Consider the following 12,000-nt stretch of genomic DNA (forward strand, 5'->3'; position numbering starts at 1 on the left):
GGCCCGGAGAACCTCGCAAGATGGCTGAACCCCGAGCGCCCCTCACCTGGCCCGGTCGCTGCTGGCACTCCCACAGGAGCAGCTGCACCTCCGTTACTTGGCCAGAAACTTTTACACTCATCCCCACACCGCAGTGTTGAGCAAAGTGTCCTCGCAGTCACTCTAGTCTGAGTCTCCGCTCAGTCCCCTCTGGTCCTGGACAGACGCTTCGCAGAGCGGGCCGAGCGGGGAGCACAGCAGGTTGCCCAAAATAGCGGATGGCTTTTCCCAGGATTGCCGCTCACAAACCGCTGATGTTGGCTCCAAGGAGCACCAGCAGCACAAGAAGGGAGCAGGGCTGGGGGTCTGGCGGAGGCAGAGCCGCAGCAGGGGCTGGCACGGGCACACAGACAATGCCGGCGGGGCCCTGAGCCGCTCGGGGCTGCACAAGTTTGGCTCTGGCTCCTGTGCAGCCACAGCTGCACCAGCGGCACGGCCGGGGATGGACCCGTGCATCAGTGCTTGCTGTGAGTTTGCGTTTGGTGTAGTTAATTCTGAAAGCATCTGCTGCTGTCAAAGCTGTCTTTGAATGGAAGTTACGCACAAAAGTCTGAAAAGCAGAATCTGTGGTACTCTAGCAAATAGAAATGTTTAAAAAGTGGGCAAGAAGAAGAGAAGAATAGGCTGTAAAGGTAATGACTACCACTAAGAGCTCATCCATTTCTCTCCAGACAATCTTAAACCTACCTCTTTAATTGCCTTCTGCTGCAAGTGAAAGAAATATTGTTTATTGTTCATTACTTGCAAACTGAGTCAAGATCTAAGCTGTTTTTCACTATTCTGGCCAATGTACCCATTGTTTTTCTATACACATCACTTGAAGGAACAGCAGTGCTTTTGTTTGAGGCAGAGAAGAAAAGTTTTGTATGCCTCTTTGTGGAGGTGTGAGAGTTCACTCTTCAGGGGTATATTAAATACTTAATAGAGGCAGGTTACACTAAATGAAGGGCCAAGTTCAGAGTGGGCTAGTTAAGCTGAAACCAAAGTCCTGTTGAAGTGAATGAAGCTAGAGTAAATTCAGCTGCTCTTCTGTAAAAGAATGCGGAGAGATTTGGTATGCATTAACATTTCATATTCCTTTAGGTTGATTTATTTAATGGGCTGACCACATAAGCTCAAAGATCAAATTTTGAGATTACTTATTAACTGTCTTTAATTTGACCTTTGCTTTATTTGCAGTGGTTTTTGTTGCATGCTCAGAATTTTAATTTTTCCCGGTTTTGTTTTGCTTTGTTGGGTTTTTTTCTTTTGTCCTGCAAGAAAGTTACATGCTCTTCTAACTGTTTGGGACATTTCACTGCTGTATTCCAAAGTGGTGTGAAATATTCTGGGTTTTTTTGTTAGCCTTGCTTTATAAACAGATTCCATACGCTAATATTATCCTGAATCAAAATGTACTGCTTGGCTTCTTTGGGCCATGTGTAGCATCACTAATGTTCAGCTTGGGTTTGAGATTTGTCAATTGTAATTCCCCATTCTTACGGTTCATTACTCATTTCCAATAGAATTCCCATGGCTTTAGCATCTTGACACAAAATGATTTGAGACATTTAAGACTCTGTTCATTAGAGTGTGTCATGAGATTTCTTGTAGCAGTGCTAGGTGAAATTCTGTGGATTTTTGACTGATAATTCATAGGAAAATACTTCATGTTTACAGTTTACTCACATTTGTTGGTGTATTGTACTTGTAAACCCACATATTCGGGCCCTATCTAAGACAAACCGTTTTATCTGAGACTTGCTACTCTTGAACTTTTCAAACACAAGAGGATCACTGCAACTGAAAAAGCTTAAAGTATTGACTGTCTGGAAAGATTTTAGTAGGTCTACAGTGAGAGCTTCTGTTTGCCTTCACGTACAATTTTAGAAAATACACAAGGATTTGCAGAAGTGTAGTTTCTCTGGTGTTTGCCTTAAAGAGTTCAGCCCACAGGATGAGCTTGAGAGGAGAGTTGAACTCAAAAGTGCAGCTGTACTACTGTGGCACTAATCCCTCAGGAACCTGTTTCAGAAGCAGTTTTTACAACATCCCTTGCCTGACTGAATGGGTGCTGCGAGTGGAAAATAAAAATAAATTAATTAAAATTTAAAAAAAATGGTAGTAAGGCAGATGCCTTACTATAGGGAAATTGTGTAGAAATGAGAAAACGGAAATGGCAAGTTGAAAATTATCAGAGTAAGAAAAGTTCCAGGAAAAATGTTAGCAAGAAAAATGTTGCTTGTTTAAGTTACTTCTTTTGAAGTATCTCCATAGGACTTTACAAAAACAATTGCCTCTAACAAAGCTGTCTTGAATCTTCCAGTTCTGAAATATAAGGAGAATTGTAACCTTGCTGTGAAAAGACTTAACAAGGTTTTAACAGACTTATTTTACAGAGATACAGAATAACTACTGTGTTCTTCTCACAGTAACAATATTAACAGAGAGCAAAGTCTATTAAGTAGCAGCTGTCTTTATGAGATGCCTTATTAATTTATCCCGTTTTAATTTGCCTTAATAATACATAGAATTGTGCCAACTTTGCACTTCAATGAGATGCTGTAATGCTCACAGTGTTTCTAGAGTTGCCAACACTGGCCTTCCCAGCCACAATAAGTAGTTATCAGAAATAAACAGTAAATAGATGTCACAGACATTTCTTTTATGAAATATCCTCTCATAGGATTTTTCCTGGTGAAGCTGAGAGGTTCAGCAACAAGATGTAAACAATAGATTGTCTGCTGCTGTGGAATGCAACGGGTGGATCTGTGGTTGGTCTGGTGTGGATGTTTTGGTTCAGTGACCAGTCACAGCAGAGCTGGCTTTCAGAGTTTGTCAAGGCCAGCTTGTGTGTTATCATTCTTTACTTTTCTTAGCTTAGCTTAGCAGCTTCTGGAAACTCTCTTTTTCGTTTTAGTATAGTATATGTATATATCATAAAATAATAAATCAAGCCTTCTGTAATGGCGTCAGACCTACGTCTCTTCCATCACCCAAAAACCCTTGTGACCACCATCACAAATACATTTGAAAAGCCACTGTGCTATCATAGACCTGTATAACTATGAGTAAAATACACTGCTAAGCTTTAGATTTACACTTCTGTTTGAAGTAGAACTGCTCTTTTTGCTCCTGTACTTTATCAGTCTCCAGATGGTTGCATAAGAACTGATAGTGCTCTGAGCAGGACACCCAGTGAGCCTCTGCCCTGTCACTGAGCATGTTCTGAGTTTCTCTCTAAATTGCATATGCTGGTTATAATATTTTCCAAGAAAAATTAACAAACTCAGTGAAAAGCCCCACAGTTTAAGCCTGGAAATGTGTTACTGTGTTTAAGCAAGCAACATGTCACTTCTTTCTGAAATGTCAGGTTTGTTTCCTTTTAGCCCGCAAGTTCACAGACAAGCACGAGTGGATATCTGTGGAAAATGGCATTGGAACAGTAGGAATCAGCAATTTTGCACAGGTATTGATCCCTCTGCCCTTGCCCAGCTCTGCAGTATTTATTTATGCCTGTCTGATCTGTCCTTGCTCTTTGGACATTTACGGGGGTGTTTTCATTGTTTTAATTGCATATGCGACATAGTGAGCATTATTTGTGATATTTGTGCCACCTCAGCATTCTGATAAGGTCTTAATGGCCTCAGATTGAACCTGTGGAGACCTGAACTTGGTGGGAGACTTCAGTGTTCAGGTCTAAGCCTGAGCACTTCATGGCTGTGTGAAGAGGACATCACGTCAGCTTTTAGGTCAGATTTCCTCTGAACACAAACATGGTGAAATCCCTCTGGCCAAAGAACAGTTGTGAATAGATGTACAGCATGGCATAGAGTTTTTGCTCTAGGACAGGAATTCCTTTGGATTTTTTGTTCTCATGCAGGTGCTTGATTTGGAATAGTCACAGGAAAATTCTGGGCTGTATGTGAAACTTAAAAAGGAATGGGACAAGCTACCAATAAATGGAATTAATGTTTCTCAGGACAAGCAACATTTCTTTTAATCTCAGGTTTCTGTCAATAACTCTGATACTCTCTGGTCTTTGGTGAGATAGGGTACATGTGTCAGGGAAGAGTTGAGCCAATTTTTATGGTGATAAGGGTCCCAATTAAGTCAGTGAGGACAAACTGTGTGCTAACAGCTCTCTGTAGCTGATGCTAAGAAGATCAGCAGATGTTATTCCTCATTCTGCCAGAAGAAATCTGCAGATAAACTGAGCCTGAGGGTCATTAGCACTGTAATAGAGAAACAATAATTTGGTATTTGGGGCATCATAACACAGTTTATTCACATTCAGTGTTTGCTAAGAAAAAGTGAAAAATATTCAATCCGTAAAGAATGAGAACAATATTTAGAGACAGAGAATACTTGTATGCAGATTCTAGAGTCACTGTATCAGTTCTCTCCTGTATGTAGTTTGTGAATGTATGCTCTGATGCTTTTGTTTTTCTTTTAAGGAAGCATTAGGAGATGTTGTTTACTGTAGTCTTCCAGAAGTTGGGACAAAATTGAGTAAACATGGTAAGTTTCAGTTCTAGTTGCTTGTGAAGTGATTATTCTACTTATCCCACTCTTTCTTTGCAAAGATAAATTTTCTGAAAGAATATTTATGGTTATTAATACCATTATAAAGCTTTTGGATACAAAATAAATTCAGGTATTTATACAAGAGACAGCTTTAATTTTAAAATCTCACTGTCAGACTGTGCTTAGCAGCAGAAAATACATGCTTTTTAAACTGTGAAGATATTGATTCAAAAATAAAGCATTAAAATATTTTTGTAATAATTTTATCTATACTCTGTTTTTAAAATATTTATACTTGGATCTGAACTTGCAAGTGTTGATTTGTAATTCTCCAATTATGCTCTTTGTGAGTTGCATGATGTGAAACTTCAGATTGATATCAAGCTCTAATTTTTCTATGAATATAGAGACTCAGTAATTTTGAGGTATGAAATATGACACAGAGCTTTTGCTTGTTAGTGGTGTGCAAGTTGTTACATTCTTCATCATTCGATTATGCAACTTTTCCTGTTAAAGAAAATGAACATTAACAGGTAGAAATGATAAAACCTTTTCCTGTATTAATGTGGAGAGCTGTCTCAATAGTATATGAAGAAAAAATTGTCATTATTTTGAGACAATTTTTAAAAAAGAAATGAGGGTTTATGAGGTAAAGGTAGAAGGCCTTTTGTCTGCTATCCTTCTTGTGAAATAGATCCCCATCAAACTGTTTTGGCCAAATCTATTACATTGAATGCTGACTGTTAGACAAAAGGTCTCTCTGTGTAGGATTTTAATTAACCAACTTGTGGTTTTGCTTTATTTGAAGGAATTTCATTTCCATTTAAGTTCTTCTCTTTTCTGCCCATTCTGGCCTCAGTCTAATTCCAAGCTTTCCCAGAACAAGTTGTTCTCAGATCCCTTGTCCTGGTGCCTATCTACTCTTGTGACAGCTCCCTGTTCCTTCAGCCTCTGTCTTATTTGTGGCTGAGAGCTGCTCTGGATTAACATTGCTCCAGGCACCATTTCCATAACTCCCTACAAAACAGGAAAAAGGGAGGAGCTGCTGGGTGCTTCTGAATACTAATGTGTGTTTTCCAGTGAGTGCAGATATAACACTTGATAGTGTTTCTGAAGGAAAAATGGGATTGCTGAAATTGTTGATTTGTTGATTTTGTAACCAAATTACAAATTAAAAGGGTTAAATTGTAGATAAAAGGCATATTTAAGTCTCTTGCAGTAAGAGCTGGGTGTTGTTCCTTCCAAGTCAATATCATGTGTGCTGTGGGCTTCAGGCAAACAATTACCCAAATGTAAGGAATTCCTGTCCCTTCTGTAGTAGCCAGCTAGCACAAATTCCCCAGAATTCAAGAGCATAAAGATCAAATTTAATAATGCTGATCCTTGTCATAAAGTGGGTGACTTCAATCAATTTTCTTGCACAAGGTCAGACATTTCTTCACTGGTTGGGTCATCACCAGGATGTCTGACTGAACAAATGGAAGTGCTTTGTGTTTTCCTTTTAGGAACATTCAATCATATTCTCTGTTTCAGATGAGTTTGGGGCTTTGGAAAGTGTGAAAGCTGCTAGTGAACTCTACTCCCCTCTCTCAGGAGAAGTGACTGAGATTAATGCTGCCCTTGCAGATAATCCAGGGCTTGTCAATAAATCCTGTTATAAAGATGGTAAGATGTCACTTTTATCTTTAAATAATGAATACTGTGTGGATTCTTGCTACTACAAATGGCTCTGCAATTCCTGTTCTTCCAGTTTAATAGTGTGGAGACTTAAATGGAATATACTGAATATAGTTCAAGCCCAGTAAAACTGAACATAAAGCATTATCACAGTATTTTCTTTGAACAGCTGTTTTACAACATCTTAGTTTCAGATATACACTGTGGCTGAATTTAGATCTATTTGCCCTGATTGCATTTCTGGGTTTTGGATCTTGTAAGAGTCCATGACACTGAGGTCAGGCTCCTTTATTCTTTTGAGGCATTCTCCCTATGCCACTGTCACAGCCAGCACTAAATTACACAACTGCTCTGACTCAAAAGGACATTTCTTATCATGAGTTGGTTGGTTGTTCATTTTTTTAAATACTGAAATGTTGTTTTGCCTACACAAAAACCTGACTGATTCTCCAGTGATTCAAGGCTGGTTGTTCCTGCTGGGAGTGCTTTCCTAAAGCAGTAACATGAATGAATTGTTCTTGTAGGATATTAGCAATTCTTTTTAATTTCCTAACTACAGGTTGGCTTATCAAGATGACTGTGGCAAACCCCGCTGAACTTGATGAACTGATGACTGAAGATGCCTATGAGAAATACATAAAATCCATTGAGGACTGAGCTGGAATAATGAAATAAATTCTTATAAAAAATCTCAGTGTAGTTTGTCATCAATTAAGGAAATACTGAATATCCAGTTTTGGCAACTTGAAAAATACCACTTAAGATCACATATACAAGACTATAAATAATTACAGTGATAAATGGGTTTCACATCTGTATACCTGTAAGGGTTTTTTATTCTGTTGTCTGATTCATGTAACTGCAGATGTTATCTATAATATTTTGGGAAACAAAATTCACTTGCTGAAATAAATAGTTCCGTAGATTCATTTGACATCAAATTTAGTAGCAGCAGCCTTGATATGTTAATTTTGTCATAGGCACATGACTGTCCTCATGACCTGGCCTATAGTTTTCCCTTACTTTCCTATTGCTCCCAAAGCACTGAAAAGCAGTGTCTTCCTAACCTACTCATGTTCTTCTTTCTTAGGGTTACAAAGATGATACCAAAAAAGGAGAAGCCAAATCAACTACCTCTCTGTGTGACTTTTATTCCTTTACAGAACTTATTAATCCTATGCTTTCCTTATTTTTTTTTCATTGTGTAATCAAATAGTCCTGCCTGTGAGGCAGGAGGGATGGGGGCCCTGCCTTCCCCTTTCTGTGCTTTCTTAGTGTGCAAAGCTCCTGCAGTGATTGTTTATCAAGGTTCTACAGTGGGTTATTTAGGCTGTATTTTTGCCTACTAAATACTACCTAAGTCAGAAGTAATTAAGGAATTAATTTTGCATCTTTTGCCTGGCAATTGTGGTGATTTCAGCAGAGCAGGTACTTGTGGAAGTTGTGTGATCACCAATAGTTTGACATATCATGTATCTGTGTGTGTCTGTATTTAAGATCAAGTACCAAACTGCTCTAATGACACCACAGGACTGAACACAAAATTTATCCTTTGCAAACCAGTGAACTAAAGCAGCTGATTCCATTAGACTTAATATTTAATGAATCCACAAATGTGAACTCAAAGTTGATGTGACGTCTGATGGTAAGGTGGAGTTGTACACACCTGCACTTTAGGAAAACACAACAGTACAGCAGAGTTTTGGTCTAAAACTTTTCCCCACAATTTTAAAATGGTCGTTAGCAGCCAAGCACAAAATGGGAACAAACCCCAACGATTTAGGTTGATGTAAGAGGAAGCAGGGGAATGCTTAATTCGTGTAAGATGACTAAAGCAAAATTCATATTGCTTTGAAAGTTCCTTCTTTCTAAAGGGATGTGAATCACTGACCTTCTAAAGTGCATAAATACACTGCTGGTAATAGAGAAACCTTTCTAATGTATAAAAAGAGGGTTTCTTTTATGATCTAAAGGAATGTCAAAGTAATTGCTCTGGTGGTTTTTGGGTTTAAATCCTAGGAGCAAACCTTTGCTGCACAAGTCACACATCAAAGCCCTGCCAAGAGAGAATCCACTGTGGATTTAAGATGGTTTCATCTTCTCCACGGGAGTTAAACTGCAAAATGAGTAAGAGGAAAGAGGGAGTTTGACTGTTCCACAGGAGCTCTAACTTGGCAGTGGCTGATAAACAGAAGGCTCTTGTAAACCTAGTGTAAATGTTTTAAAAACTCTCAGTCCTTATCCATTATTCACAGTTCCATGCAGTATTTATTGTGACAACATTCAGGGCTCAGAGAGCTGGAAGCTTGGTTCTGGCCTCTTACAAACTCCCTCCCTCAGTTTGTCTTTTACCCCCGTGCACTTCGGAAAGGAAAGAGAAAGTTTGTTTCAAATACAGTAAGTGTGGGCAAATGGAGGTAGGAATGCAGGAAAATGTTTCTATTCGATACTGTTTCTTTCATCATCTTTTTTCCCACTTGGCTAGAGAGTAACAGGCCCTTCATTATTTTCCATGTAACATGTGACCCTTGTTGATCTCCCCAAAGAGGTTAGTCCAGAGTACTTTAGTGCATTTTTATACCATTTTCCCTTAAAATGTTTGTGGGTTTTTTTTATTTTCTTGATCAATAAAATAGTAATTTCTGTAATGACCTAGGGAACCTGGGGAACAATAAAAGCTGGCAAACCTGGTCTCTTCTCAAACTTTGCCCATTTAAACTGTATTAGCAGCTTACATACATCAGTGTGGATAAATGACAACCATCTGGGAAAAGTACCTGAAACAGAATTCAACCTCTCTTTCATGGTGTACAGGTGGAAGAGTGATGTTCTGTTGCTTAAAGAGGAGGATCAACAACATCTCTATCCCTAATTCTTTAAAAATTTTATACAACTTTAAAGTGACTTATTCCTCTTAAAAGGGGAACAATAGTACTTAGGTGCTTTTAAAAATTTTTTTTCACATGGTTTATGCCAAGAGCTGTGGTGTTCTGTGGTTTAGGACAAGTTATGTCTATTGGACCAAATGTTTTTATACCTTGTTACAATTCAGCTACCTGAATTATGCTGCCAAAACAATGTGTTCTTCCTTGTTTGATGTCTGCTACCCAAGCAGAGCTCCAAGCAGCTCATGGCTTCACTAAGTTCAGCAGCAGCAGCAGGAAGCCTCAGGCAGACTGCAGGAGCATGAATGCAGCACTTGCTGACATGAATCCACAATGAATGTGTTTATCAACATAAAAAGATGGAGTGAATGTGCCTTACCTTTGGTCTGTGACACAATTTTAAATGTTTTTGTAGAAATTGTTGGGAAAAATGTCAAACTTGTTCACCAGTGTGTGCTCCTACAGAAAATTAATAAAGGAGGCGATTTCTTACAAAAATAAGCATTTCATCTGTGACATCTTAAGAACTTAATTACAATTACAGGATAATTTATATACATTATAGATTCAATATAGAGAGATTTGGTTTACAGCAAGTTATAATCCCACAACCAATAATTACATCTCTGTATCACCTGGGGGTTAATTATATCCTCACCTTTCTTTGTGCCAACACTTCCTCACTGTTCCACAAATTCCAACCCCTTTATCTCCCCAATTATCTATTTGACTAATAGAAGCTAAACTTGGAACTAAGTTTTGCAGTCCATATTTTATTTTCCAAGATTTTTATCGACATCTGTCCCCAAAAGCTTGAATATCTTACATTTTCTCTGGTTTTCAGCCAATGGGGTGCTGCATCTCTCTGTGACTCTTGGGCTTGTAATGTATATGAATAGAAATCATGTGTTTGTTACTTCTTACTAGAGAGAGGAAAAAAAATCAGTGTTTAAAACAAAAATAACTAAAATACTAAAATACTTGGCAGTGTTTTGATGAGCATAAAAGAAGGGCAATGTCGTCTTCACTGTCACTAAATTAGCAGTGAGACAATCTGTTAAGCATCTCTGATTAGAAGTGCAGCAAATCTCAGTATCCAATGAACAGGTGTCTGCAGACAAGTGGTCTGTGGCTAAGGACCCTCTTTCCTTTTCCTTCACACTGATAGGTTGGGAATCTAAAATCTCCCCTTAGAAATGGTTCCCGTCACTGAGTTTTAATCTGCCAAACTGACACAGAAAGGACACAACATCCATCTTCAGCCCAGCTGAGCGAATAAACTGAACTGCAGCAATCAATCAGCCTCTGGGCACACAAGGCTTTTCTGCTGTGGTGTGGGGAGCTCACACAGCAAACAGGCAAAGGGAACTGCACCACCTGCACTAAATATTCTGGAGAAGAGAAAGAAAACCTGAGAATGTCGCAGAATTATTTAATAAACACAGGGCACCAGTGGGAAAAATGCTTCAGGTCGCAAACGGTGCTCTGACTGAAATGACTGCAATTAAAAATAGGAATTATTGCCCAATTCACCACACGGTGGCACTTGGAACCTTGGAGCCGGGGCAGGGAGCTCCCAGGGCTGCAGGATCAGCGCAGCTCCGGGGCCACGAACTCCCCCATTGCAACTGCAAGAGCAGCAAAAAAGATGAAGACAGCGTTGAAAATGTTTAAAACACACAAACACATTTCTCACAGCACTGCATGTAACAAAGAAATTAACTTAAACCTCCTTTCATTGTACCCATTGTTATGTGACTGAACTGATGGAAAGCAGCATCCTTGGGGATTCTATTTCCAGGGAACAGGAGCTCATGCCTGTGAGGCAACATTAAAACACTCGAGCAACGTCCAACCATTGCAAATTACCATCAAGAAATGCTGCAGCTGGCACAGACAAATTCTGAGAGCAGCTTAGGAGCGTCCTTGATGTAATTTTCTCCTCTCTCCCCACACTGCTTGAGACAGTCTAAGAACAGTCCTTGGCAGGAGAATTGACTCTGTGGTATCTGGATTGCTCAGAGTTTGCCCACAAGATTGATGTCTCTCTCTTCCTGACAAAGCACAATTCAGTCCCTTCAGACCTGATCTATTTTAATGCAGTACAATTATCCTACACCCTTTGCTATTAGGCTGTTTTATTTGTCATTTGTTTATAGTGTTTAATTATTTATGGTGTTGAATGTATTTTGTGTAAGGAGCATTTAAATGCAGGTACAGCATTTGTACCTTTCTCTGCCCATGAAAGTCAATCCACAGGACAGGAGGATGAGTCTGCACTTCTCAGGACACAAACTTCTGCTGTCTGCCATCACCTGCCTCCCTTCTTTACTATGTGGGTCTGGATCAAGAGAAAATGACAGAATTAAGTGTTCTTGGCAACTCTTGGCTGTTCTGAGAAGTCCTCACTTGTGCCACAACTGGTAAGGCAAAGCCAGTGATGAAAGTGGTGTAATATCACCCTTGTACAGCTCCTTTTTCCTGCAGTGTATCACCCTCATCCACAATGATTATTATTATTATCATTAGTAGTAGTACAACTGTCTGAATACTTCACTAATTTTAACTCCTGTTATTAATAAGACTATCTACAACATGTAATTCTGATTAATCATCAGATGAATTACCATAGTCATATACTGTCCCATGGAATGGTGAACTAAAAGAAAAATTAATCCAAGAACAATGTAAAACTACATTAAAGTTCATTATAATCTTCACTCAGAACTCTAATCTCATTACTTCAGGACTATTCAAGTATAACAGCAGTTTTAAATTCAAAGCATATTCCTTACCAAAAGAAATCTAAATTACACTCTGTCATTCTAACTAATGCAGTCTAATATTTATGTAATGGTATGCTAAGAAAATAGTTCTGGATTCTGTAATTTAT

At 38.9% G+C, this 12,000-nt stretch overlaps 2 protein-coding genes across 2 annotated transcripts in view; one reads left to right on the plus strand and one right to left on the minus strand.

Moving 5' to 3' along the window:
• BCO1 (beta-carotene oxygenase 1) overlaps nucleotides 1–144 on the minus strand; it is a 58,594-nt gene extending 58,450 nt beyond the window's left edge. Inside the window, exon 1 of the mRNA XM_031063411.1 lies at nucleotides 47–144. The gene's annotated coding sequence lies outside the window, so the exon portion shown is untranslated. The remainder of the gene's footprint in view (nucleotides 1–46) is intronic.
• A 2,036-nt stretch (nucleotides 145–2,180) lies between these two features.
• GCSH (glycine cleavage system protein H) lies at nucleotides 2,181–7,151 on the plus strand. Its single transcript, XM_031063405.1, has 5 exons — nucleotides 2,181–2,217; nucleotides 3,333–3,487; nucleotides 4,476–4,539; nucleotides 6,079–6,210; nucleotides 6,782–7,151. Exons 1-5 carry the CDS (start codon nucleotides 2,181–2,183, stop codon nucleotides 6,877–6,879), a joined length of 486 nt encoding a protein of 161 aa, XP_030919265.1. The 3' UTR covers nucleotides 6,880–7,151.
• Nucleotides 7,152–12,000: the final 4,849 nt, after the last annotated feature.

This window comes from Geospiza fortis, unplaced genomic scaffold (genome assembly GCF_000277835.1).
Source record: "Geospiza fortis unplaced genomic scaffold, GeoFor_1.0 scaffold1081, whole genome shotgun sequence".
NCBI lineage: Eukaryota > Metazoa > Chordata > Aves > Passeriformes > Thraupidae > Geospiza > Geospiza fortis.